This window comes from Myotis myotis, unplaced genomic scaffold (genome assembly GCF_014108235.1).
Source record: "Myotis myotis isolate mMyoMyo1 unplaced genomic scaffold, mMyoMyo1.p scaffold_m19_p_18, whole genome shotgun sequence".
Classification (NCBI taxonomy): Eukaryota; Metazoa; Chordata; class Mammalia; order Chiroptera; family Vespertilionidae; genus Myotis; species Myotis myotis.
This window is the reverse complement of record NW_023416322.1, coordinates 38,185,915-38,210,784: the sequence shown is the minus strand read 5'-3', so window position 1 is coordinate 38,210,784 and position 24,870 is coordinate 38,185,915. Positions and strand designations below refer to the sequence as shown.

At 49.1% G+C, this 24,870-nt stretch overlaps 1 protein-coding gene across 1 annotated transcript; it reads left to right on the top strand.

Moving 5' to 3' along the window:
* Positions 1–6,213: 6,213 nt before the first annotated feature.
* SARS1 (seryl-tRNA synthetase 1) lies at positions 6,214–22,986 on the top strand. Its single transcript, XM_036342695.1, has 11 exons — positions 6,214–6,439; positions 9,870–9,940; positions 14,250–14,330; positions 15,249–15,407; positions 16,361–16,504; positions 18,354–18,509; positions 19,792–20,013; positions 20,798–20,927; positions 21,184–21,341; positions 22,044–22,173; positions 22,497–22,986. Exons 1-11 carry the CDS (start codon positions 6,304–6,306, stop codon positions 22,652–22,654), a joined length of 1,545 nt encoding a protein of 514 aa, XP_036198588.1. The 5' UTR covers positions 6,214–6,303; the 3' UTR covers positions 22,655–22,986.
* Positions 22,987–24,870: the final 1,884 nt, after the last annotated feature.

Genomic DNA, 24,870 nt, shown 5'->3' with positions numbered 1-24,870 from the left:
CATGGGCTGGATGGCTTGACGGCGAGTGGGAACTGGTAAATGTCCTTGAGTCTTAAACTGCAGAAGAGAAGGGTTCTGGATCCTTCAGAGAAAAGAGCATCCTCTGAAGCAACACGCCCTGGGCTAGCAGCCGCTTACACCTGTTGAGGAGTCAGCCATCAACCAAAGCCTCAGTTTCCACCATATAAATGCATTAAATGCTGCCTCACCTCCCAAGACGGAGTAAAGGCCAAACGAGAGGTCACATCAAACACGTAGCCTGTCAGTTCCCTGCCCTTCCAGCTGAGCTTGCTCTCGGGTGGCACTGAGGCCGGCCATGTAACAAAGTGTCTACAAATACAAGTTCAATGAGCTTGTTGGGGCCTGAGGTGGATTATTATGGACTAGATAAAATCCTAGAGGGAGTCAGGAACCATTTCCCAGGAGAGCTGGGTTTTCCTGTGTCTGTTTCTCCTGCATTCTAGCTGAGGGCACTTAATCTCCTCAAAAGGACTTCTTCAGCTGATTGGTTGTGAGCCACATCTGTTTTGGCTGAGTGGTACCTGGGTTGTACTGGTGGTTAAAGACTTTAAATATAACCCCTGCTTCTGGGGTAAAGTTGTAAGCCAGGGTGATATTTACCTTCCTCTTAAAAAGGAAAGTAGAAAAGGCATCTGTGTGTCAAGCCTGAACTAAGTGCCCATCTAATTCTCAGAACAGCCCTTAACGGCGGGTACTATTCCCATTCTAACAGATGAACTGCACCTCCAATGGAGTTAGGCATAGAAGGTCCCCAGCAGGCTAGGCTACACTCTAACCACACTGAGCTTTAGACTGTCCCTCAGTCATACGCTGTTTCACACCTCCCTGCCTGGCTTATGTCTTTGCTCCTCCCCTTCCTTTTCACCTGATAGACCTCACCCCGTCCTCAAAGTCACCCCACTGTGAAACCTTTTCTGGCTCACCCACTGGGGATACAATAGGGAAGAAACAATTATATGGGCAAAGTGCAGTTAATTTTTATTAATTCAACCATATGCTGTGCAGTGTCCCAATGCATCAAACAAGAAGCAGACATGACCCAACTTGAAACTGTGTGTGTGTGTGTGTGTGTAGTGGTTCTGTGTGTGTATGGCGGGGAGATGTGTGAATGATTTTAAGGGCTTCCCAATCACTGACAAAAGAAGTGAAACACATTGTCAGATGACCAGGCAAGAAGATACTGATGACTTGGTCTAAAACTTAAAGACATTTAATTGACTGAAAACCAAAGAGCAACAATGGCTATTGCAGTGATATAGAAATTGATGGCGGCCTTGGCTGAATTGCAGCATCATCCTGATATGCCAAAGTTACGGGTTCAATCCCCAATGAATGCATAAATAAATGGAACAACAAATCAATGTCTCTCTTTCTTTCAAATTAATAAATTTTTAAAAATGATGGAGGGCTGCATATACAAAACTTTATGTATAACTGAAGAGCTATTCAAGGAGAGTCTGGAATATAAATAATTTCATTTTATCGCTTTATGTGGGTAACAATCCCACATAAAGTGCAATTTTCTGAACAATACCATGTGGTAGGTAGGATAATCGACAGCTCATTCCAATTCTAACAGAGGAAGAGGTGGGGTCAAAATCGCCAAGGTCCTGGCAGCTTTCCCTGAACCGTGCTATTTTTAAATAGTTCCTACTTGGTTATCCAAGGACAGCAACATCACCCTCTTTTGTTGATGTGACTCTCTGAGAGAAGGGAGTGGGCACCGAGAACTGGAGATTAGGTTGTCCGTTTTGCCTAAAACAATACTACAGTCAAACAGTCACTGTACTGTGAAAACCTAGAAGGGAGCCAAAATCAATCATGGGGTGAAGAGAGCATCAGAGAAGACTTCCTGGAGGAAGAGAATAGCCAGTTTGAAGGAAAAGGAGAGAGAAACAGAGTTCCAGGCAGAAGGAGCTTGTATGGAGGCTCAGAGGCAAGGACGGGGAGCCACCAGTAGCTCAGGGGGGATTCCAAGAGATAGGGAACATGTTAGGGGGCAGGTCATGAAGGGCTTTGCAAGCCATGTTTGAACATCCTCTTGAGAGTTAAAAGGTAGTCATTGAAGGCTTCTAGCAGGGGAGTGCGAAGTTAGGGCTTGCTTGTCAAATACTGAGAAATCCTATTTCAAATAAAAAATAAAAAAGAGGAACAAAAAAACAGCAAAGAGTGTGTTAAAGTGAGGCCAGAGAGAGCCCTTCCACATTAGCCAGCTCTGAAGGGGAAGTTGGGGGGGGGGGGGGCGACATTGAGGATGGCATCTATGGCTGGGCTCCCCACCCTTTTACTTGCTCCCTCCCTGCAGGTACTCATTCCCCCTGGGCTGCCCACTGTTAGGTTTGATCAAATAATTGAATCCATACCCCTCCCCTGGGAACTGACCTTTAGTCCACTTCACAGCGGACATCCTCTTTGGACATTCCCTTCTGCTTAGACCACATTCCACTTGCTGAGACCATTATCTCTCCCCTCTGGACTTTCCCAGAATCCGGAGCCGCCCAGAGAATTCCCCGCCCAGAAAAAGTCCCCCTAACGTCCTTTAAAACTCTGACTCCCCATCCCTGGGTGCTGGTGCCAATTTGGGGCTCAGCCTATCTGGTTTTCCAGATCACCTAATAAATTCATAATTCTTTACCCCTTTCAGCCTCGTGCATTCTTCCCTCGGTGACCCTAACACCCACTAGTTGCCCAGCCCTTCCAAGGCAGTCGCTCACCTAGGATTCTGTTCCCTAAATCTGCAACAAGCTTCTACCCTCAGCCCACTCCCTGCAAGTCTCTCACCCAATGGGAATGTAATAAGCATCTTCCAGATGTCAGATTCTGTGCTACGTCCTGTGGAGATAAAGATACAAATATCCAATGGTATCTGCCTTATATATTTTTTTAAAAAAAGGCCTATTTTTCTTAAAAAGTTCCCCAATACCCTGTTTTCTGCTAAAGAATGTTAACAAAAGTATAAGCCCAAAATGAGACTCGCAGGCATTTACCAGTGTTCAGGTTTTATCTCCATTACTTAGCTTCCGTGGGCCTGTTTCCTCATAAAAAAGGGGCTGACCTAGCTGTTTCCCAGTTGGGGATCCTTGAACCCCTGAGTCCTCAGATACAGCACCCAAGGGCTCTTCTCAGTAAGAGAGGCTAACAGAAACCACACATCCAAAGGTGGTATGGCTTCACACCATCGCTCCATGACTAAAGTATCGCGTGTGTGTGTGCGGGCGCGCGCTTCTGGCAGTAACACTTGTTATTTCCTGATAGCCAGAAATTCTAGTTGGCAGCCATATATGTTTTAATAAGAAGGGGAAATGAATTATTGTTTTCTAAATCTTGTTTGTTAGACAAAGGTATTTCAAAACATGAGGAACAAGGCGATGAAAAGATTAGGAATGAATAGGTTAGCAAATAGCTAAGATTTCCCTCCAGCTCTAAAAATCCTGGGATTCTAACCTGATAAATGAAGTATGCCATTATATTCATTTTTGTATTTATCAGGTAACATGAGCATTTTAAAGGAAGATGTTTGTAATCTAATGATAAGACTAACAGTGAGGCTGGCTGGTGTGCCTCAGTGGTTGAGCACTGACCTATGAACCAAAAGGTCATGGTTCGATTGACCTTCAATCAGGCACATGCCCAGGTTGCAGGCTTGATCCCCAGTGAGGGGTGTGTAGGAGGCAGCCGATCAATGATTCTCTCTCATCATTGATGTTTCTATCCCTCTCTCCCTCTCTTTCTGAAATCAATCCTATATAATAAAAGGCTAATATGCAAATAGTCCAAACAGTGAAACAACTGGTTACTATGATGCACACTGACCACTAGGGGGCAGACGCTCAAAACAGGAGATGCCCCCAGGTGGTCAGTGCACTCCCACAGGGGTAATGCCACTCAGCCAGAAGCCCCAGCGGTGGCAGGAGCCTCTCCAGCCTCTGTGGCAGCGCTAACGACATCCCCTGAAGGGTCCTGGATTGCGAAAGGGCGCAGGCCAGGCTGAGGGACCTCCCCTCCAGTGCACAAATGTCATGCACTGGGGCCTCCAGTAAAAAAAAATATATATATATAACTTTTAAAGACTGATAGATCCTCCCTTCCCCACAACTGGTGGGCAGAGTATGATGTAACCTGCAGCCCGGAAATACCTGAGTGACTAACCATGTACCTTATATGGCCTATACATTGAACCACCAATCAACACCTGCCAAATACCCTAAGCCCTTGTTCCTCTATGGACCATATATTAAGCCACCAATCAGCGCGTGCCGAGTACACTAAGCCCCCATTCCTTCCCTCAAAAGGAGTGCCCACCTCTGCACGGTTTGCTGTTCTCCCTTGCGAGACTGCCCGGCAGGTCTTTTTCCCCTAATAAAGCCTGTAATCCTGGTTTTCGGCTCCCGACTGGTCTCTCAAAGACTAATGGTGAAAATTCCTAAGGAAATTTGGAGAGGCCAGACATTAGGGTCATCCTTTCAATTATATGAATGTCCTCCTTAAAGCACTGGCACAGCGGCCCTCCTCCCCTGGGCCTGGGCCCCAGTGCAGCCTCGGGGTGGGGGGGTGGGGGGGGACACGCAGCATTGCTTTGAAACTTGGCAAACAATACACTTTGGCAGCACCTGGCCTTCGCTGATGCAGCAGCGGCCACTCTTCTTAGCAGACTCCGCCCTCAGCTCAGAGAACTCCAAGCTCGGAAGACAGTCTTCTTACTGCTTTCTTCAGAGACTGCAGCTCCCTACGCTCCCCTTCCACTGGTTTTAAACCTAACATCCTAGGCAAACTGACCCGAGGGGGGCAAACCCAGAAACCGCCTTTGCTCCGCCTCCCTCGGGACCTCGAGTGTCCCCTCCCCCACTGCCACGAGCCCCGCCCTCCACCTCAGGGTTAGCGGGGCAAGGCCCTGGGGAGCACGATGGGGAGCAGCGAGGACAGCGGTGGGGCAGCCTCATCGCAGCCCTGCAGGTGGGTAAGACCAAGGTCTCCGACCAGCTAGCTTTGGGGCACGGGGGGTGGGGGGGGGAGTGGGGTGGCTCTCAAGTCCCTGTAAGGTGGGAGGATGGGGAAAAACAGAGCCCTGCTCCCAAATCCCCCATCTCTCTCCTCACCAGGGAGATTCTTTGATAACTTCGGCTCCACCGGCAACCAGAACTTTTACGGTCAAGGCCCGAATGTTACAAAATGAAGTTCGAGGGAACCTTTGCTCACGTTCTCAAAGCCCCTCAGGCATGAGCTCAGCACCTGTACCGCCTTCCCTGGTACCGTGTCCCGCTGGGAACCGTCTCTCCGTGTCTCTCTGCAAAGATGCCCAGTGCACTTCCCTGACCCTACGACCTTTTCCCCCGTTTTTGTTGTGTGAGTATGTGTGTGTGTGTGTGTGTGTGTGTGTGTGTGTGTGTGTGTTCCTTCTTCTTTTACATGTGTTTTCTTTTTTCCGACCCGATGCTCTTAAGGGCTGGTAAAGGGACAATCTGGTTTACCCAGTAATTAGGTTAAGAAATGCACCCCAGCCCTGGCCGGTGGGGCGCCCTGGGTAGAGTGTCGGATCTCGCACCGAAGGGTCTCAGGTTGGACTCCCTGTGGAGGGCACGAACCTGGGGTGCAGGTTCTCAGCCCCAGTGTGTGTGTGTGTGTGGGGGGGGGGGGTGCGCCGGAGGCAACCAGCCAACGTGTGTCTCTCTCACATCGATGTTTCTCTCTCCCCCCCCCTCCCACCCACTCTAAAAATCAATAAAAAAGAACATCCTCGGGTGAGGATTAACACAATTAATTAAAGGAGAGAAAGAAGTGTATCCTAGTGCCAAGGGCTCTAAGGCGGGAGAGCAGGAATCTTGAGCTGAGGTAACCCAGGGACTAAAAACTGGAGAAGAGAGCAGAGGAAGGCGAGAGGGTCCGGTGAGGACCGCAGCCTGGGGCCAGAAACCGGCCTCCATTGGAGGCGCCCGCTTCCAAGCTCTCCCGCCGGCAGGCGCCTGTCCAGCCTGAGGTAGGCCCTTCACGCGAGGAGGAAACTGAGGCACTCACCTTCCCGGGGCAGGGAGAGCCCCTGCAGGGAGGGGCGGAGCTGGGGAGAAAGCACTAGAGGGGGACAGAGCCCGAGAAGCCCACGCCCATGCGTCTCCTCCGCGGCCCGCCTTCCTCCCCGAGGCCCCGCCTCCCACACAGCCGCTTCCGGCGTCGGGGGGCGGGGGGTAGGGGAGGAACGCCCGCGCGCAGGCGCAGTGCGTCGGTCAGTGGTTGACTCCCTGGCTGCGAGCTTCATTTCTCCTCATTGTTGACCGGGGAGGAGGAAAGATGGTGTTGGATCTGGACTTGTTTCGGACGGATAAAGGAGGGGACCCGGACCGCATCCGAGAGACGCAAAAGAACCGCTTCAAGGACCCGGGACTCGTGGATCGGCTGGTGAAGGCGGACGGCGAGTGGCGAAGATGTGAGTACCGGACGTCCCCCATCTAAGCCCAACTTCAGCTCTCGGATCTCGTTCCCGCTCCCGGAGCCGCAGCTCCCGCCCCTCGGGAGACTCCCCCTCCCAGGATGCGGTGGCTCCGAGGCGTTCCTTATCCCCCAGAACGCTTGGGTAGCCGGGACCGTCCCACTTTTCCGTCAGCCGGTTGGTGCGTGCTCCCTCCCGGGCGTGCTCGGTGCGGATCGGTGGTCTGGGAAGGAGCATGGCGCATGCGCATCAAGAGCTGTCAAGGCTTCCCCCTGCACGGGTCGCCCCGAGAAAGCCAGGGCGGGAGGTTTCCCCTTTCCCAACACTTACCTTTGGTCACCTCCGGCCTTTCTCTCTTGGTCCGCGAGGCCAGCGTGATCTCCTAGTTGGATAGGATGAAAGGCTCCAGCCCGAGTCACATCAGCAGCGTGATAGCTTCGCTCCACCCACATTGGAAGCATTTGGGGTCTTTGGAGCCCGCTTCTGCCTAAAAAGCAGTGATCCCGGAGCTGTGGGGAGAGCCGTCCCCCTGGCTTGTGATCATACCTTTAAAAATGGCGAAAAGTCTGTTCCGCGGTAGGTCAGGCATGGGGAGAGGGCTGCGGCGAGGCAAGACAACGCGTGTAATTATTGAGGCGGTGTCATTGTGATTTGTGGAAGTTTTCCGGGAAAGATATTGGTAGAGTTTGGCCAAAACCTGGAACCGAAAATAAAATCATAGAATCCTTTGCCTGGGTTAACTGGAGTAGTCCCCGATTGGCCGGATGCTGTCAAGCACATGTGATTTTTGTCTGATGCAATAAGTCTGCAACCAGCTGAGAGCCAAGTTTATGACAGCACACTGCAAAGGCAGTCCCTGTCCAAGAGTGCGGTGGCTTTCTAGTAGGAACACTGATTTTCCTGAGTTCATAAGGGTATTGGGTACCAAGAGAGTATTTGTTTAACCCGGGTTGCCTGTTAATTCCATGTCTCAGTCACTCTAATGTGGTAGTTTGTGATGCTTTTGTGAGATCCAACCACCTGAATCTGAATTGTAACGGAATTAAATTAATTGAAAGGAAAAAACTTGACTGAACACTGTTTTACTGAATCAGAAGTATCGGATTTTTGTTATCCGGTTACCCATTGTTCCGCAGTAAATTCCTTTGAGTATGTGAGTTCTTCTCTTGTGTATAATGCACACATCTACAGGGAGTTTCATCCCTTTTGTAATGAATGGATATATGGTGATGGTGAGGGGGGTGAGTTCTTTAGGGACAGGGCTGTGGTGTATGCATCTGTATGTCCCAATACCTACGGTATACTAGTACATATGCATACAGGTTATACATGTACACATGTATACATAGATTCCCAGTACTTAGCACTGCACTGCTTCTTTGTTTTTAAAATATTTTTATTGATTTCAGAGAGGGAGAGAGAGATAGAAACATCAATGATGAGAGTGAATCATCGATCGGCTGCCTCTTGCACGACCCCCACTGGGGATCGAGCCTGCAAACCGGGTATATGCCCTTGACCAGAATCGAACCCGGGACCCTTCAGTCCGCAGGCTGATGGCTCTATCCACTGAGCCAAACCGACTAGGGCGACAAAGGTTTTTTAAATTCATGAATATCTTCTGTGTTCAGGGCCTTTGCCCTTCTGTATGAAAAGCAGTGTATTTCGTTTATTTTCCACACATCTGTGCTTTGATTCTTTTCTACTTAGCACCCCTTTCCAGTGTTCTCTTTGCAGCCAGAGGGAGTTCATGAGTTTTTCCCAAGTTGTTGGCCGCCCGAGTAGGACATTGACAGATCTTGCATCAAAGTTCTTTTATATCCAAACCTCAGATCAGAAGTTGGGGCTCTCCTGTCATTGGCTGCAACAAGGACTTGTAACCCTGAGCCACACTAAGAACTCATCGTGTTCCCTGACTGAGGACACAGCAAGCCTCAGAAGGGCCTCCACGACAGCGGCACCTATTTGTCTGCCTGTACACCTCTAAGGTGCCACGGGGGCTCTCAAAGGAACTGGATAAAACGTGGAGCCCTAGCACCACAGATTTTACCACAGCTCTTACAGCTCCAAGGATTCAAACCGTGATTTCTTTTTTTCAATTTTGAGTAATAGGCTGAGGACACATTTAGGCATATGATAAGCATTTCTATGGACAACTTCTGAAGCCACTGGATTTCCACCTATCTTGCAATCTGCTAACCACCAGAATTCTATCCTCCCCCCAAAAGTGCTATTCCGAATTAGATTTCTCTTTACTATAAATTGAAGTTGTTATTTCCTCTTAACCTTTACTGCAGACTCCTTCAGCCAGGCCTTTGTCATTGGAATAACTCTACTTTCACTTTTACCCCAGTCTCACCCAGTCCTGGCCACACCCAAGGACATGTGAAATGAAAATCTAGTCATTTTTGCTTCCAGGCTTAAGTCTTGCAGTGACTTACATCCCTTAAATCTGTCTGATAGAAATACAACGTGAGCCACAGGTATAATTATGGATCTTCTTGTAGCCACTTAAAAAAATGTAAAGGAAAACAGATGAAATTAATTTTAGGAATATATTTTATTTAACCCATGATCCAAAATTTACATTATTAACACACTGGGGATTGAGCCTGCAACCAGGGAGTGTGCCCTGACCGGGAATCAAACCATTATCTCCTAGTTCATAGGTCGACGCACAACCACTGAGCCATGCGGGCTGGGCTAAAGTTCAGTTTAAGTGTAAAGTTTGGCAAACCCTTCAACAGTAGCTATGTCTAGATGCTATTGCATTTTACCTGTTAAAACTTGATTTTTACCACATTGCTCCAAAAGCTTAGAAGCAAAAGTCGGGCTAATAAACCACAATACCAGTATGTTAATTTGGGCCAGAATACCTAAGTAGGCTGACTAGTACCCTGCTTTCCCCAAAAGAAATCAAGATGTAAAAAGTAAAATTAATCTGAAGGCTGCAGGATGAGCGTGATGTCAAAGCAAAGGGAATAACATTAACCATTTCTAGCATAGAGATGTAGCAACCAAGTTCACGGTAATAGAAATCTGACTGCCCTCTTTCTAGATTCCCCTGCACACTACATAGTTTCTTAAATGAACTTGAAGGGAATCGAGCAGTTTATAGTCACTCGATTAATTCCTGATTCCTCAGATGTATTACTCTACAACAGTGTCACCCAGGTTCTGATACATTTTCATTTCGGCCTCAGAGTGGCCTTTTCCTTGTCACCGAATGCTGGGGAACCCTATTATGCCAACTAAAATTTGGGGCTCTAAAGCTACAAGGTTTCACAGCTTCTTGAGGCAGAGACTGGAGCTCTGCCTGCTCTCTGGCCTTGGGCTGAGATCTGTCCTAAGGAGCCATGATTAGGGGAGGGAGGAATCTTATTTATCTGCATGTCTTTGGAATATTCTTGGGTTCTTTATTCTTCAGGCAGATTTCAGACCGACAACTTGAACAAGCTGAAGAACCTATGCAGCAAGACAATTGGAGAGAAAATGAAGGTAAGAGAACTAACAGCCATGAGAGCTTTAGCCGAGGTATTGAATCTTATTCTCAGTTAATAATTTCTAGTTTAGTGTCTGAGTCCATGAGATACCAAATTTCTTGCCCATATGGGGGAATTATTTTATTTAAAAATATGCTTTTATTGATTTTAGAAAAAAGGGAGGGTGAGGGAGAGAGAGAAATATCAATGAGGGAGAAACATCCGTCGGCTGCCTCCTGCATGCCCCCTACTGGGGTATCGAGCCCAAAACCTGGTCACGTGCCCTAACCAGGAATCAAACCATCAACCTTTTGTTTCACAGGATGCCCAACCAACAGCCACACTAGCCAGGGCTGGGGGAAATCTTTCTTTGCTTGAAGAACGTTAAGTTTTGGTTCTGTCCTTCTTTGATATTCAAAATAGTATGTGTTTTAAAGAAAGGAAGGAAGGAAGGCCCTAGCCAGTTTGGCTCAGTGGATAGAGCGTCGGCCTGCAGACTGAAGGGTCCCAGGTTCAATTCTGCCAAGGGCACGTGCCTGAGTTGTGGGCTCGATCCCCAGTGGGGGCGTACAGGAGGCAGCCGATCGGTGATCCTCCCTCATCATTGATGTTTCTATCTCTTCCTTTCTCTCTGAAATCAATAAAGAAATATATATTTTAAGAAAGAAAGGAAGGCAGGTAGGGAAGTATGGGGGTGAGTCCATCTTCTATATTCAGACATGTCTTAGTCTGTTTGGCTGCCATAATCTGGGTGGCTATAAACAGCAGAATTTATTTCTCACAGTCCGGAGGCTGGGAAGTCCGTGATCAAGGCCCAGGTAGATTTGGTCTCTGGTGAGGGCCCACTCCACTTCCTGGCTCATAGGCAGCCTCCTTGCTGTGTCCTCACATGGCGGAAGGAGCCAGGGAGCTCTGTGGGGTCTCTGATGAGGTTGCCCTGGTCACCTAATCACCTCTGAAAGACACCACCTCCAAGTCCCATCACATTGTGGGGTAGGTTTCAACATAGGAATCTGTTGACTCTCAACCTTCAGTCTATAGCGAGGCCAGAGACCTGCCTCACTAGTCATCTGTTGTTTATGCTGTTCTTACAATAAGAACATAGATCCCACCGGTAATATTTTCCAGTTATTTCTTGAGTTCAGCCTCCAGTGCCAGGAAGACTTTCCTACAGCAGAGTTCAGGTTCTTTGTTCAGTGCTGTCGAGCTCTTTTCTGAAAAGAGCATGGATAGGGTCTCCACGTCCTGGACTGTTTGTTGGCCACGTGACTTGAGGCAAGTTAACTTCTCAGCCTCAGTTTTTCTCATCTGAAATGACAATATGAACATTCACCTCTAGAACAGAATTATGAAAATGAAATTTGTTAAATGTAGAGAACCTGGCACGATACCAAGAACATGTAGTTATTATCGATTACGAGTAACAATGGGTGGCCTTCATCCAAAAAATCCTTCCATGCTTGAAGAATGTTCAGTTTCGGTTCTGCCCTTCCTTTGGTATTCAAAACAGTACATGTTTTTAATCTTTTTAAAAAAATATCCCCTTAATCACTTTTTAAAAAACATATGAAATGCACCCTATAGCCTGTCTAATTTTTAAGCTGTAAACCTCTAAACTAAACCAAAAGATTAAAAATTAGGAACCTGACCCAGTAAAGAACATAATAAAAAGATTTCGCTAGCCCTAACCAGTTTGGCTCAGCGGATAGAGCGTCGGCCTGGGGACTGAAAGGTCCCAGGTTCGATTCCGGTCAAGGGCATGTACCTTTGTTGCGGGCACATCGCCAGTGGGGGCTGTGCAGGAGGCAGCTGATCGATGTTTCTCTCTCATCGATGTTTCTAACTCTCTATCTCTCTCCCTTCCTCTCTGTAAAAAATCAATAAAATATATTTAAAAAAAAAAAAAAAGATTTCGCTAGCCTGACCGGCGTGGCTCAGTGGTTGCGCATCGACCTGTGAACTGGGAGGTCACGGTTCTATTCCTGGTCAGGGCACCTTCCCAGTTTGCAGGCTCGATCCCCCAACAGGGGGCAGCCAATTGATGATTCTCTCTCATCATTGAAGTTTCTATCTCTCCCTCTCTCCTCTTTGAAATTTAAAAAAGAAGAAGATAGGACTAAGTTTTTTCATTTATAATAACCCTAGAGGCCCGATGCATGAAATTCGTGCAAGAATAGGCCTTTCTTCCTCCGGCTGCCGGCACCAGCTTTCCTCCGGCACCCGGGACCCAGGCTTCCCTCACAGCCCCGGCTTCAGCCTAAAGGTTGTCCTGAAGGACATCTGGTCTAATTAGCATATTATGCTTTTGTTATTATAGATTCTTGGATCCCTTTATGCTAACCCGGTAAGGAGTATTCTCCTTTGCTATCCATGGGAATAGTGCTAGCTTTCACTTGTATAGCACTTGAAAGTATTACAAACCTTTTTGTATATATCACATTTTGCTTTTGATCTTTGTTCTAAACCTCAGTGTGGGTGGTACAATTATCAGCTTTATTTAAAGGGCAAGGAAAAGATAAAATAAAGAAAGGGCAAGGAAATAACCTGAGGAAATTAAGGGGCTTTCCTAAATTACACTAGCTGCAGAGTCAGAACTTGAACTCAGAACTTTCCGACAGGAGGGATTGGCAGATAGCGAGGGAGCCTCAGCTCCCTTGGGAAATATTGTGATTTGGGCCACCTTTTTTCTGCCTCAGTAGTCTATGCTTGTTCTTGTCAAGACTCTGATATGTTCAGACTTTCCCAACTTTTCGAGATGATTTTGCTTGGGTCACGGAAGGATGTGAGTTGGGTTATGGTTGGAATCCTGACTTCTCGCTTTGGTGGGTGGGAATGTGTAATGAGTCTAAAGGATTTCTATGCTTTTGTCCTTAGAAGATGATATCCTTTCTCATGATTCAGTTTTGCATAGTGGATATGAGGTTGTATAAATATAATTGCCTATTGTATATGTAGAATTTTTAAGACCTTTAGGACATTGAGTATGCTTTCTACACATTTTATTTATACTTGCAAAACAGACCCTAAATCTCACCTTGGAGTTTTTTTGTCGTTGTTGTTAATCCTCGTCCGAGGATATTTTTCCATTGATCTTTTAGAGAGAGTGGAAGAGAGGGAAAGACAGAGAGAAACATCAATGTGAGAAAGACACATCAGTTGGTTGCCTCCTGCACACGCCCCAACTGCGCCCCAACCATGGCCCAGGCTGGGGAGGAGCCTGCAATCAAGGTACGTGCCCTTGACTGGAATCAAACCTGAGACCCTTTGTTCCTCAGGCCGACACTGTATCCACTGAGCCAAACCGGCTAGGGCTCATCCTGTTTTTATACAAGTTTTGCTGAGGTTCTATAGGTCTTGTTATAATGGCCTTTGATAATTTAATTTATTAATTAAAATTATCTTCTCCCTGGCTGTGGACAAGGATTAGAAGTGATTTGGCAGAATATTATAAAGAAGGATGAGGCAAGAAATTAGAGGGGGGAAAAACGAGTGCTGGGTACATCCCTGCTATTTGCCAGCTTGCATTGACTGCTCTAAACTTAGGTCCAGATTTTGTGACTTTTCCCTCAAAAAGTTTTCCTTGCCTCTCTAACATCCCATCATCCCATCCATTGTTCAGTGTAGTCGAGCTCTACCTAGCCTCCGCACTGGGACTGTTCTTAGCAGGTAGGCAGGGATTCATAGATTCACACCCAGACCTCTGCCCAGCACTACTGAGCACCCAGCGCATGAGCATTCTCACCCATTCTCTCTTTTTATACAAATATATATATATATATATATATATATATATATATATATATATATATATATAATTGATTTCAGAGAGAGGAAGGGAGAGGGAGAGAGAAATAGAAACATCAATGATGAGAGAATCATCCATCGGCCTCCTGCACACCCCACACTGGGGATCCAGCCTGAAATCCAGGCATGTGCCCTGACCGGGAATTGAACCGTGACCTCCTGGTTCACAGGCTGATGCTCAATCACTGAGCCACACCGCTGTGCTCACCCAGTCTTGGTGCCCACACTCTTCTACATCCAGGGCAGACCTTCTTCTCATGTTCCCCATGATGTCAGCCCTCTGACCCTGATGGGTTAATCAGTCTGTCCAGGATCAAAAAGCTAAAAAGTGGCAGAACAGAGACTTGAAACTTTTAACTTCTCACTTCCAATTTGCTAATCTTTCTTACTTCCAATTTGCTTAGACAGCTGTGTAGGAAGTTCTGTGATTCGTTTATGTGATGTTACTTTGATGTGCACTTAGGATGTCAGAACTTTTTTATTTAATAGTGTTGTTCGTTTGTTTTTTGTTTTTCCTGCAGAAAAAAGAGCCAGTGGGAAATGATGAGTCCATTCCAGAGAACTTGTTAAATCTCGATGACCTCACTTCAGACACTTTAGCTGTAAGTTATTGTCCTTTTCTAGGTTGGGGTTTCTCTTTTATTGTAACTTTCTTCCTAGACAAGTAAATGCTAAAACTCTGCTGCATACGGCATTGTCCTTGAACTTCTGCAGCTGGGACGGGTCCCTGTTACTCTTGTTATATACTTTGTACTTTGTTTATGGGACAGCAGAGCGGGAGACAGATGGAATGGAAGGGTCAAGGGAGGAAGAAGAGAAAAAAGGAACTATGGTTAGCTTATAGTGTCCTATTTTTATTGTAATTTATTGTAATTGAGTAAACAGTCACTCTATAAAGGGCCTGAAGCAGTACTTTTCAAGTTTTTAGTCGCTAAACCCTTTCTGAAAACCCATAACACAAAAGCATAGCAAGAGCATCAACACAAAAAAGCGGTGCTAAATAAATAAATAAATTTTTTAGAAAGCTGTTGCTGTGCTTGAAGAGCTAGGTTGGGGGCGCTCTTCCTGTCCAGCCCTACCTGCCCAGGGCTCCCCCACGAAATCAGTACAGTTTGAAATTTCTGCAAGAGGGATACAAAGTTAGCTTAAGACAAAGTCTCTTGCTCCGGATAAAGGTGCCGTCTTCCTGGAGAACAGTGAAGTGCCGTGCGCAATAGAACGCTGAATCGGTTGACTCAGGAAGAAAGAGCCCTGGGGAGAGCTGCATGTTAAAATCCCTGAGAGATGTAGGCACCCGAAGAGTGGCCAGAACTGAGCCATCTCTGCCTCAGGCACCCCGGAAGGAAATGCCAGTGGGTTTGTCAGGGCAAGGTCACTTTGAAAGCCGCCATTGTCAGTCTTTAAAAGGCTATCACAAGGATTGTCGTCAGAGCACAGCTGGGTTAGGGGACAGCCTCACATTCCTACTCTGTCCTTGATGCGCTGTGGCCTGGGTGCGGGCCTGGCTTGTTCGTCCACAGAACCTGAAAGTGTCACAGATCAAAAAACTCCGACTCCTCATCGACGAAGCCATCCTGAAGTGTGACGCCCAGCGGATAAAGCTGGAGGAAGAGCGGTTTGAGAACCTCCGAGAGATCGGGAACCTTCTGCATCCCTCGGTGCCCATCAGTAACGACGAGGTAGGTGTAGGTGCCACAGCTAACACCGCTCCTCTGTTGGAAGGAGGATAAGGACACACTGACGTTCTGTATGACGGGCCTTGTAGCAGAAGCAGGTCCTTTGTGTATTCGCCCTGCCCACCAATTGAGAATTGAAAGCGTCAGATCCTTGCCTGATTGGGAAGTGGCAGAGACCGCAGGTAGGAGACTCCTGGCCCAGAAATCTCTTCTGCATCTGGCTGCTGTCCTCCACTGTTGCCCCTGGTAGCAGCCAGTCTCGCGGGAGGGATCTGCTAAATCAACCTCACCCCTCACCCACACCCCGCTGAGAAGCTGCAGGTTGAAGGGGAATCTGCATGATAAAAGTTTCCTGCTGAGAGGGAGCTTCCCCAGCACAAAGCTGCTCTGAGCCCAGCCTTTGTTCCCTGACACCCCAGCCAGAGCGGGGCCCATCTGTGCCTCTTTCATTCATTCCCTGGTGAACGGAATGTTTAAACTCTCTGCTGGCTGGGGTGGCAGACTCGGGAGGTCTGGGGCCCTGAGCCCGCCCTCCCGTGGCCCTGGGACCAATGAGAGCCTGGAAAAAGAAATCTACATTCTCCTCTGCACCCCAGGCAATGTTGATTGTCTAGGGTTGAGGTGTCCTTATACAAAGCATTTAAAGGGGTAAAAGAGAGAGAGAGAGAGAGAGAGAGAGAGAGAGAGAGAGAGAGAGAGATCTTTTGGACAATCATGCTTTGAGTTTCATGGCTAGAATCCCTTCTAGGAATCTGAAAATGATTATTTCTCTACTGAGCACAAATTCTCTAGCATATTTCCTTCTCCAGTCTCTGGACACGATGACCAAAACCTGGTGTTTGAGTTAAGCCGTGGCTTCCCAAAGCTCCGGGTTGTTATGAGAACAGGCTTTGGAAAGATGGAGGTTGTAGAAGTCAGAGGCCGTGCATCTTCCTCTCCCGCTCTTGTTTCCTCAGGATGCGGACAACAAAGTCGAGAGGATCTGGGGTGACTGCACGGTCAAGAAGAAGTACTCGCACGTGGACCTGGTGGTGATGGTCGATGGCTTTGAAGGCGAAAAAGGGGTCGTGGTGGCTGGCAGTCGAGGGTACTTCCTGAAGGTGAGTCAGGAGCCAGTTGGGGTGGGATTATAAAGAAGGAATTTAAAAAACACGGTGCAGAAAACAACCTCCTCGAGGAGGCCTCCAAATCCACACTTGTGCTCGCCTTTCTACCACAGACTTATTGGCAATTAGATGCAGTGTCTTCTAGGCCGGAGTCCGGAACAAAAGCCACTGCGCGATGCCCATATGTTTGCCGACTGAATCAGAACAGTCTCTCCTTTGTCGAGCTCAGTGTAATCTGACAGTCAGACAAGTCACAGTCAAAAGCCACTGTGATCAGTACTGTCGACATAAGAAACGTCCAAAACTGTAGAGAATTATTTTTATGAGTTGATTTGAAACAAACTGATGACAATTGCCAGGAAGCAAAATCTCAACGGATTGAGAAAATGCTCTGGGGAATGGCAGTTTTGCAGCTTATTTAATACATTAGAATCAAAGGAAGAGACGTAAGTGGGGAAGGCGGTGGGTGCATGAAATCCACTGGTGGTAGATCTGGGAGGTGGGAGAAAGCAAAGCGGTGAAATCGCTGGGATTGGATAAAAAGTAAACCGGAGAGACACGTACTTCTTTTACGTCGGTGAGTACAGGATTGTTAATGGTGAACATTTCCAGTACAGAGAGATGATACTGGGAGACAAGGTGACAGTGAGGGTTCTGTGGTCTGTGCTCTGGTGGGTGAGCCCTGAGGGGTCTGGTAAAGGAGATGATGCTGACATTTCAAAGGCCTGTTAGCTTAGATGCAAAAAGGCAGCAGACAGGCTCAGTTAATCCTATGTGGTGATTTTCAGTCTCTTGAGCCTGTAGAGCCCACCAGCAGGCCCAGAGTGCAGGGAGGCCGCTAGGCAGAGGCAAACCCAGGCTAGCTGGGACAGAGGGCAGGTGCACTCAGAGAAAGAAGGCTTCTAGAAAGAATGGTAAAATAATTTTGGAATTACAGCTTCAACTGCTGGTCCCATTATATGTGGGGTTTTTTTCCCAATCTATGCTGTAAATGTATTTTCCTTATGACTTTTTAATTGATTTTATTTCCTGATGATTTTTTAAAATAACATTTTCTTTTCTCTAGTTTACCGTAAGGATACAGTATATGATACTTACACAAAACACGTGTTGACTATGTTATTGGTAAGGCTTCTGGTCAACAGTAGGCTATTAGTAGTTAATTTGCGGGAGGAGTCAAAAATTATAGGTGGATTTTGCCGAAACCGGTTTGGCTCAGTGGATAGAGCGTCGGCCTGCGGACTGAGAGGTCCTGGGTTCGATTCCGGTCAAGGGCATGTACCTGGGTTGCGGGCACATCCCCGGTGGGGGATGTGCAAGAGGCAGCTGATCGATGTTTCTCTCTCATCGATGTTTCTAACTCTCTCTATCTCTCTCCCATCCTCTCTGTGAAAAATCAATAAAATATATTTAAAAAAAAAAAAATTATAGGTGGATTTTCGACTATGGTGGGGGAGGGGTCCGTGCCTCTAACCTCCTAGTTCAAGGGCCAACTATACTCTCCATATACACACATACCTAGGTATGCTCTACTCTATGCAAATGAGTCCAGTGTCGTAAGAATGAGCACAAGGAAACATCCCATGCGTGCGGGGCCACCAATCCTTTCCTCTTTCTTGGTATCTGAAAGGAATTCTCTTTACACTTTGTTTGCCTGGGGGTCTGCTCGGGACTGGCGATAAGTCAGAATCTCTTGCGTTGGTTGTTGGGGTGCCCTGTCTGTCCTGGCCTCCTGTGTGCCCCTGGGTAGTCACAGTCTGCTGGGCCCATTGCCTCAGAGGGAATTCTAGCAATTGAACTTGATGGCGACAGAACCCAATCACCCAATGCTGTCTCTCCTTAGGGGCCCCTGGTGTTCCTGGAACAGGCGCTCATCCAGTACGCCCTTCGCACCTTGGGAAGTCGGGGCTACATTCCCATTTACACCCCGTTTTTCATGAGGAAGGAGGTCATGCAGGAGGTGGCACAGCTCAGCCAGTTTGATGAAGAGCTTTACAAGGTGAGTAGCTGGGCAGAGTGGCAGAAAAACTTCGTTAGTTGGGAAGTTTAATTCACAGATACAGAGCAGCGCTGTCAGTAGACTTCCGGCCGTGATGGAAGTGGTCTCGGTCTGTGGCTGTTGAGCACCTAAAATGCGGCTAGTGCGCCGGAGGAAGTGACATTTTCGCTTAAGTAGCTATACGTGGCCAGTGGCTACTGTATGGGACAGTGCAGACCTAGGGCCTGTTTGATCTTTCCCCCAGCTCATCCGTATGATGGGTCTACATGAGCATGCTTTGCCCGGCCGGCATGGCTCAGTGGTTGAGTGTCGACCTATGAACCAGGAGGTCATGGTTCGATTCCCGATCAGGGCATTAAAAATAAATAATAGCCCTGATTGGTTTGGCTCAGTGGATGGAGCGTCGGCCTGCGGACTGAAGGGTCCCAGGTTCGATTCCTGTCGGGGGCGTGTGCCTTGGTTGCGGGCACATCCCCAATAGGGGGTGTGCAGGAGGCAACTGATTGAGGTTTCTAACTCTCTATGTCCCTCTTCTTTCCTCTCTGTAGAAAATCAATAAAATATATTTTTTAAAAAAATAAATTAATAAATAAATAAGCATGCTTTAACATAATGCGCATAGAAAAGAAGCGTATTTATTGAGTGGCTGGACAAAAGGACACTATAGAAGTGGCCGGCCTTCCCGTGTCCTCCCACTCCTGACCCCAGACTGGAAGCTTCCATAGGGCAACCCATGCTTTTCTTGGCATAGATGTGGCTTCCCATGTGTGGTTCCTCTCCACCCTGGGCCATTTCAGGGAGAGCCAGAGGATTCAAGTCCAGCTTCAGAAGGTCATTCTTGTCAACTGGCCACCAACGTGGCTGAGGATTATACCCTCTGGACTAACCCATAAGCACCAAGAAAGCAGAGACCATGTCTCCTTTTGCCCCGCATTGTATGTTCCTGGGAGTGGATTACATTGTATGGCTACCAGCTTAGGTTTTATTGTACATCTGCCATCATTGGCTATTTTATATCATTTACAAATGTATTTATTTATTAGATAAGTAAAAGAATCACAATTTTTTTATCTCCTTTTAATTTGCTTTTCTTCGATCTCTATTGGGGACCCCATTTGGGACAGACCCATTCCCTCCCTAGTCTTTAGTGTCCCCTACTCACTCCCAGGCCGGGATTCAAGAAACGTCCCCTGTCCCATCGCTCGTGTCTCCCCTGTGGTCTCTGCTCTTGCTGAGGTCCTCCTCCCTCGCTCTTAATCAGTAAAGGTCCCTCCTCCTTCAGGTGATTGGCAAAGGCAGTGAAAAGTCTGACGACAACTCCTATGATGAGAAATACCTGATTGCCACCTCTGAGCAGCCCATCGCTGCTCTCCACCGGGATGAGTGGCTACGGCCAGAGGATTTGCCCATCAAGTATGCTGGCCTGTCCACCTGCTTTCGCCAGGAGGTGGGCTCCCATGGCCGGGACACCCGCGGCATCTTCCGAGTCCATCAGTTTGAGAAGGTAAGTAGAGAAGTCAGGGTGAGGAGCAGGACCCTTCTACCTGTCTGTCCAGGGAAGTGAGAGGAGAGGCAGGAGCTATGTGTCCAGAGCAGGGGTGGGCAAACTTTTTGACTCGAGGGCCACAATGGGTTCTTAAACTGGACCGGAGGGCCGGAACAAAAGCATGGATGGAGTGTTTGTGTGAACTAATATAAATTCAAAGTAAACATCATTACATAAAAGGGTACGGTCTTTTTTTTTTTTTTTTAGTTTTATTCATTTCAAACGGGCTGGATCCGGCCCGCAGGCCGTAGTTTGCCCACGGCTGGTCCAGAGTCTTGCCTCCTGTTGCCTACATCTGTGTTTCGGGGAAGAGCCTGAGCAGCACGTGGTGGAGTAGCTGCCAGCACCGACCCCGGACCAGGCTGCCTGAGGCCAAATGCCAGCCCCACCACCTACCAGCTGTGTCACCTCAGGCAGCTTTCTTAACCACTCTGTGCTGTTTTCTCCCTGTAAAAGGCGGGTAATACTAGTACCCACCTCATTGGCCCACTGAAGGGATTAAACTAGTTAGTACAAGAGGCACTTAGGAAGCACCTGGCACGTGTGCGGTAAGCTCTCTGTAATGCACGTGTTCTTGTTGCACCCAGCCCGGTGCAGCACCATCTCTCTTGCTGGGGCCCAGCCTCGCCTGCCTCCCAGCAGGAGAGGAACAGGTCTTCATTGCAAGAGTAGCTCCCACTTCGGTCTTTTCGAGGACTTGCCCTGTCTCATAGTCACTGTCTCCCTGGGCCCCTCTTTGCAGATCGAGCAGTTTGTCTACGCGTCACCACATGACAACAAGTCGTGGGAGATGTTTGAAGAGATGATCTCCACCGCGGAGGAGTTCTACCAGACCCTGGGCATCCCGTACCACATCGTGAATATTGTCTCAGGTACCAGCCTCCCTTTCCTGCAGCCCACAGCTGTCACCCGCCCCACACAGAGAAATAGCTCAGGATCCAATTAACTGCCCACGTTAATTAAAAGATCACACTCTTCTCCCTTGGGAGTGTTTGCTGATAAGAATATCTGGGCGTGATTTCACTTCTGGGGACGGGATGTGAATTACAGAATTCTTCAGGTTTGCTAAAGGTTAGCCTTCTGAAATACCATCCCTCCTTCATGAATTCGAGGGGTGTTTCCTTACAGGTTCTTTGAATCACGCTGCCAGTAAGAAGCTTGACCTGGAGGCCTGGTTTCCGGGCTCCGGAGCCTTCCGGGAGCTGGTCTCCTGTTCTAACTGCACAGACTACCAGGCTCGCCGCCTCCGAATCCGATACGGGCAAACCAAGAAGATGATGGACAAGGTAGAGGGCCCTGGGGAAGGCGGGCAGCGGGCCTTCGGAGCAGGGGGGATTGGTCTTATTTCTCAGCCCTCGGAGTACATTCCCCAGCATCACGGGAAAACCTGGGCGTTTCAGTCAAGATCAGAAAGGGAACCTGAAAATGACTTCCTCTGAATCAGGGCTGAGTTCTTTTAGGTGGAAACCGGACTCCGGCTCCATTCTACAAAGTCATGCTAACTTTTCTCTTTGGGGCTTTGCTTTCTGTTGTTCCAAATAAAGGATAACCCCCATTGGTCTACCCAGAACAAGTCACAGGCAATGCCTGCCCTCTTCTCACCCAGGGAGGTCTGGGTTGTAAGCTTATCTCTTCAAACCCAATTTCCAAACCCTACTTTTCCAAGTCAGGGACTTGAAAGGGGCTAAGAGGGGAGGCCCCTGCCGTAGGGTTTTCTTTTTCCCTCAAAGGACCCAACTCAGCTCAAAATACTGAGCCCTCCATTGGCCTCGTTTGCCACTCATGGAGGCATGAGGAGTCTTCCTGGACTTCACCTGATGGGCAGTAAATTCCAGACAGAATCCAGGCTTAGAGAAGACTCAGGAATGGGTGGAAGCCATGGTTTCGAATTGGCTGGTTGCAGTGGGGGAGTCCGGCTGCTGGGGTGATGGCTCCCGGTCAGCAGTTAGACCAGCTAAGGGTTGGGTCAAACTGCTCCCTCTGCTCAGGTGGAGTTTGTCCACATGCTCAACGCCACCATGTGTGCCACTACCCGCACCATCTGCGCCATCCTGGAGAACTACCAGACGGAGAAGGGCATCGTCGTGCCCGAGAAGTTGAAGGAGTTCATGCCGCCAGGTGAGACCCAGCCCAGCCCGTCCCCCTCCTCTTCTCCATCTTCACACTTCGGAATAGAGGCCCCTCTCAGAATGGACCCGGTCTTCTTGTTCACACACAGTCCCCCAAACTCTGCCTGTCTCCTGGTGCGGGGCACTGCAGGGCCGAGCTGAGGAAGTAGCCAGGACAGGCCTGATGTTCTATTGAGATGCCGCTGAGATTCCGACGGGAAGGAAAGAATGAATGGGTGCCCTTTTGTTCAAAGGCATCGGACTCACCGCAGAGGCCCGTGGGCTCTGGCTCCTGAGAAACGATGGGTGATTCGGTTGGCTCTTCCCTTCCAGGTCTCCAAGAACTGATTCCCTTTGTGAAGCCTGCGCCCATTGACCAGGAGCCATCGAAGAAACAGAAGAAGCAGCAGGAAGGCAGCAAAAACAAAGGGGCAGAGAGCCATGTCACCCTGGAGAGCCGGCTGCAGGGCATGGCGCTCGCCGATTCCTGAACATTCCTTCCCCCCAGTTCGGTCAGCTGGGATCCCAGAGCCTGCCCACAGGCGGGGACGCCAGACATGCCCTCTCATCGCCTGCACCGACTGACTGCATTGCTGAAACAGGAGCCCTCTGCCATGCACACTGCAGTGTTCCTGTCTGCTCGCATGGGCCTAGGACGCAACCACTGAGGACGGAGGAAGTCATGCCATGAGCCTCCCCAGCGGAGGTGAGGACCCGCCCGCAGTCCTCCGCCTGGGCCTCAAACCCTGGCTCACAGCTCTCCCTGGAACCACACTCACTTGTGCTTTTCCTCCTAAATAAAGCTGTTCCATGTAGCAAGTCAGAGAGCCTTTGAGAAGGTAGGCGAGGGCTGGGGTAGATTAGTAAAGGCTCCAGGGCGAAGGGAGAACGTTGGGCCTTGGCCATATAAACCTGTGGAACAAGGGCCAGGATCCTCTTTGATAAATCTGCTCCCATGTCCAAGCAGTTAAGCAGGACTCGCTTAGAGACCAGCTGATCTAAAAAGCCTCCTGGCACTTCTGTTCAGTGGGAAGGGCTCTTTGGAAAGGGAGGGAGGCAGTGATGTCTTAGGGGAGATGAGACTATATTTAATCCAAAAGAGGCCCAAGATTCAAGAGCATAAGGCAGTGCCTTACCAACAGCTGCTTCTCTTTGCAGCCATTCCAAAATGGGAGACCAGCTTGTTGCTGCTACCCAAAGGATGGAGGTAGCCAGCAGGTTCGGGGGCTGGGGGTGTTTTAATCCCTTCTCTGCGGCTCCCACTGGGGCCCAGTAGCCAGGGCACCCTTGCTCTGGGGAGAGTGATGTTTAGGTTCTATTTCCCTGCTGCCTTTCATCTGCAATCTCCAAACACTTTGCTTTAATAACACCTCTTGTCAGCTTGGTGCTTCTAAAATACTTCCTATAGATGGTCTCTTTTATCTTTGTGACAGTCCCAGAAGGGAGGGTGGGGACATGATTACACCCCTGCCTTCCTATGGGAGACGGAATACAAGGTGGGTGAGGGAGATGAGGCACGGCCAGGTGGAAGCCAGGAGTCCTCAGGCCTGCTGTGTTTGGGGGGAGGATGAGAGGAGGACTCTGGACTGGCCTGTCCCTTAGGAGGCTTTAAGTCATCTCAGCATCCTTAGTCCCCAGCAGCCATCTCCCTTGGCCTGCCGCTGGAGCTTGGCACCAGGAAAGCGCTCACGTGCTTGGCTTCCCACTGGGACCTCGGGGCTGGTCCCGTTAGTTTTGCTGCTGGAAACCCTGTCAAAACTGGGACACCCAAAAAGGTGATCACAGTGGCTCTCGCCACAGGCAGGCTCAGCCAGCCCGCCTCTGGTGCAGTCCCTTGCCCTCAGCTCCGGGATCACACAGCCAGGGCCAGGGGACACAAGAGCAAGCTGCTCGCACTTACTCAGAAGGACCAGAACTTCACATTCCTGGAACCTCGGCTGTTTGGTCTGGAGAAAGGCATTTACCCGGGAGCAGGAGGCTGGGTTCGCTCACCACCACCCATCCCTGTTCCAAAAGCCCACGGCTTTGGAGTTCGAAACTTTCAGATGGCCTTGAGCATCCCCCCATCTAGCCATACAGGTCACCGCTGCTGCCCCTCCACTCCCCACTCCTACCCTCTTCGGCTCCTGGGGCCTGGGACCTTCCACCAGGAAGGTAGAAGCTAGGGCCCTGAGGTCATGGTGCCTGGGCCCAGCTCTCGGCTCCCCTGCACTGGCTGACCACCTTCTCACCTGACTAGTTTTCTGGAGCGGGTTGCACCTGGAGCTCCCTGCTGCTTTATGCAGAGAGCCTCCTGCCCTGTGCTGTTGGCAGCCCAGCTCCCCATGCCAACCTTCCCTACTCAGTGGTCAGCAAACCGTGGCTCGTGAGCCACATGTGGCTCTTTGGCCCCTTCAGTGTGGCTCTTCCACAAAATACCAACTTCTGCGCATGGGCCACAAAGTTTCAATCGTACTGACTGTATGTGCGCACCCGCACGTGGTATTTTGTGGAAGAGCCACACTGAAGGGGCCAAAGAGCCGCATGTGGGTCACGAGCCGCGGTTTGCCGACCACGGCCCTACCTGCCCCATGGCTGGGTCAGGGCGTGGACTGGCCTGGGAGTGCGCCTAGAGAACAGGAATGCATGGAAGCTCAGAATATAGCTGTTGGGTGGACCCACCAGTCTTAGAAGTACTGTGCTCCCGCCCGTCCCCCTGCTCTTCCAG

What these genes read in the sequence shown, in the direction of transcription:
- SARS1 (XM_036342695.1), top strand. Translation starts at nt 6,304, where the DNA reads ATGGTGTTGGATCTGGACTTGTTTCGGACGGATAAAGGAGGGGACCCG. An exon ending in TGCCCATCAGTAACGACGAG is followed by an intron (nt 15,408 to 16,360) that starts GTAGGTGTAGGT and finishes TTGTTTCCTCAG; the next exon opens with GATGCGGACAACAAAGTCGA. An exon ending in CCAAGAAGATGATGGACAAG is followed by an intron (nt 21,342 to 22,043) that starts GTAGAGGGCCCT and finishes CCCTCTGCTCAG; the next exon opens with GTGGAGTTTGTCCACATGCT.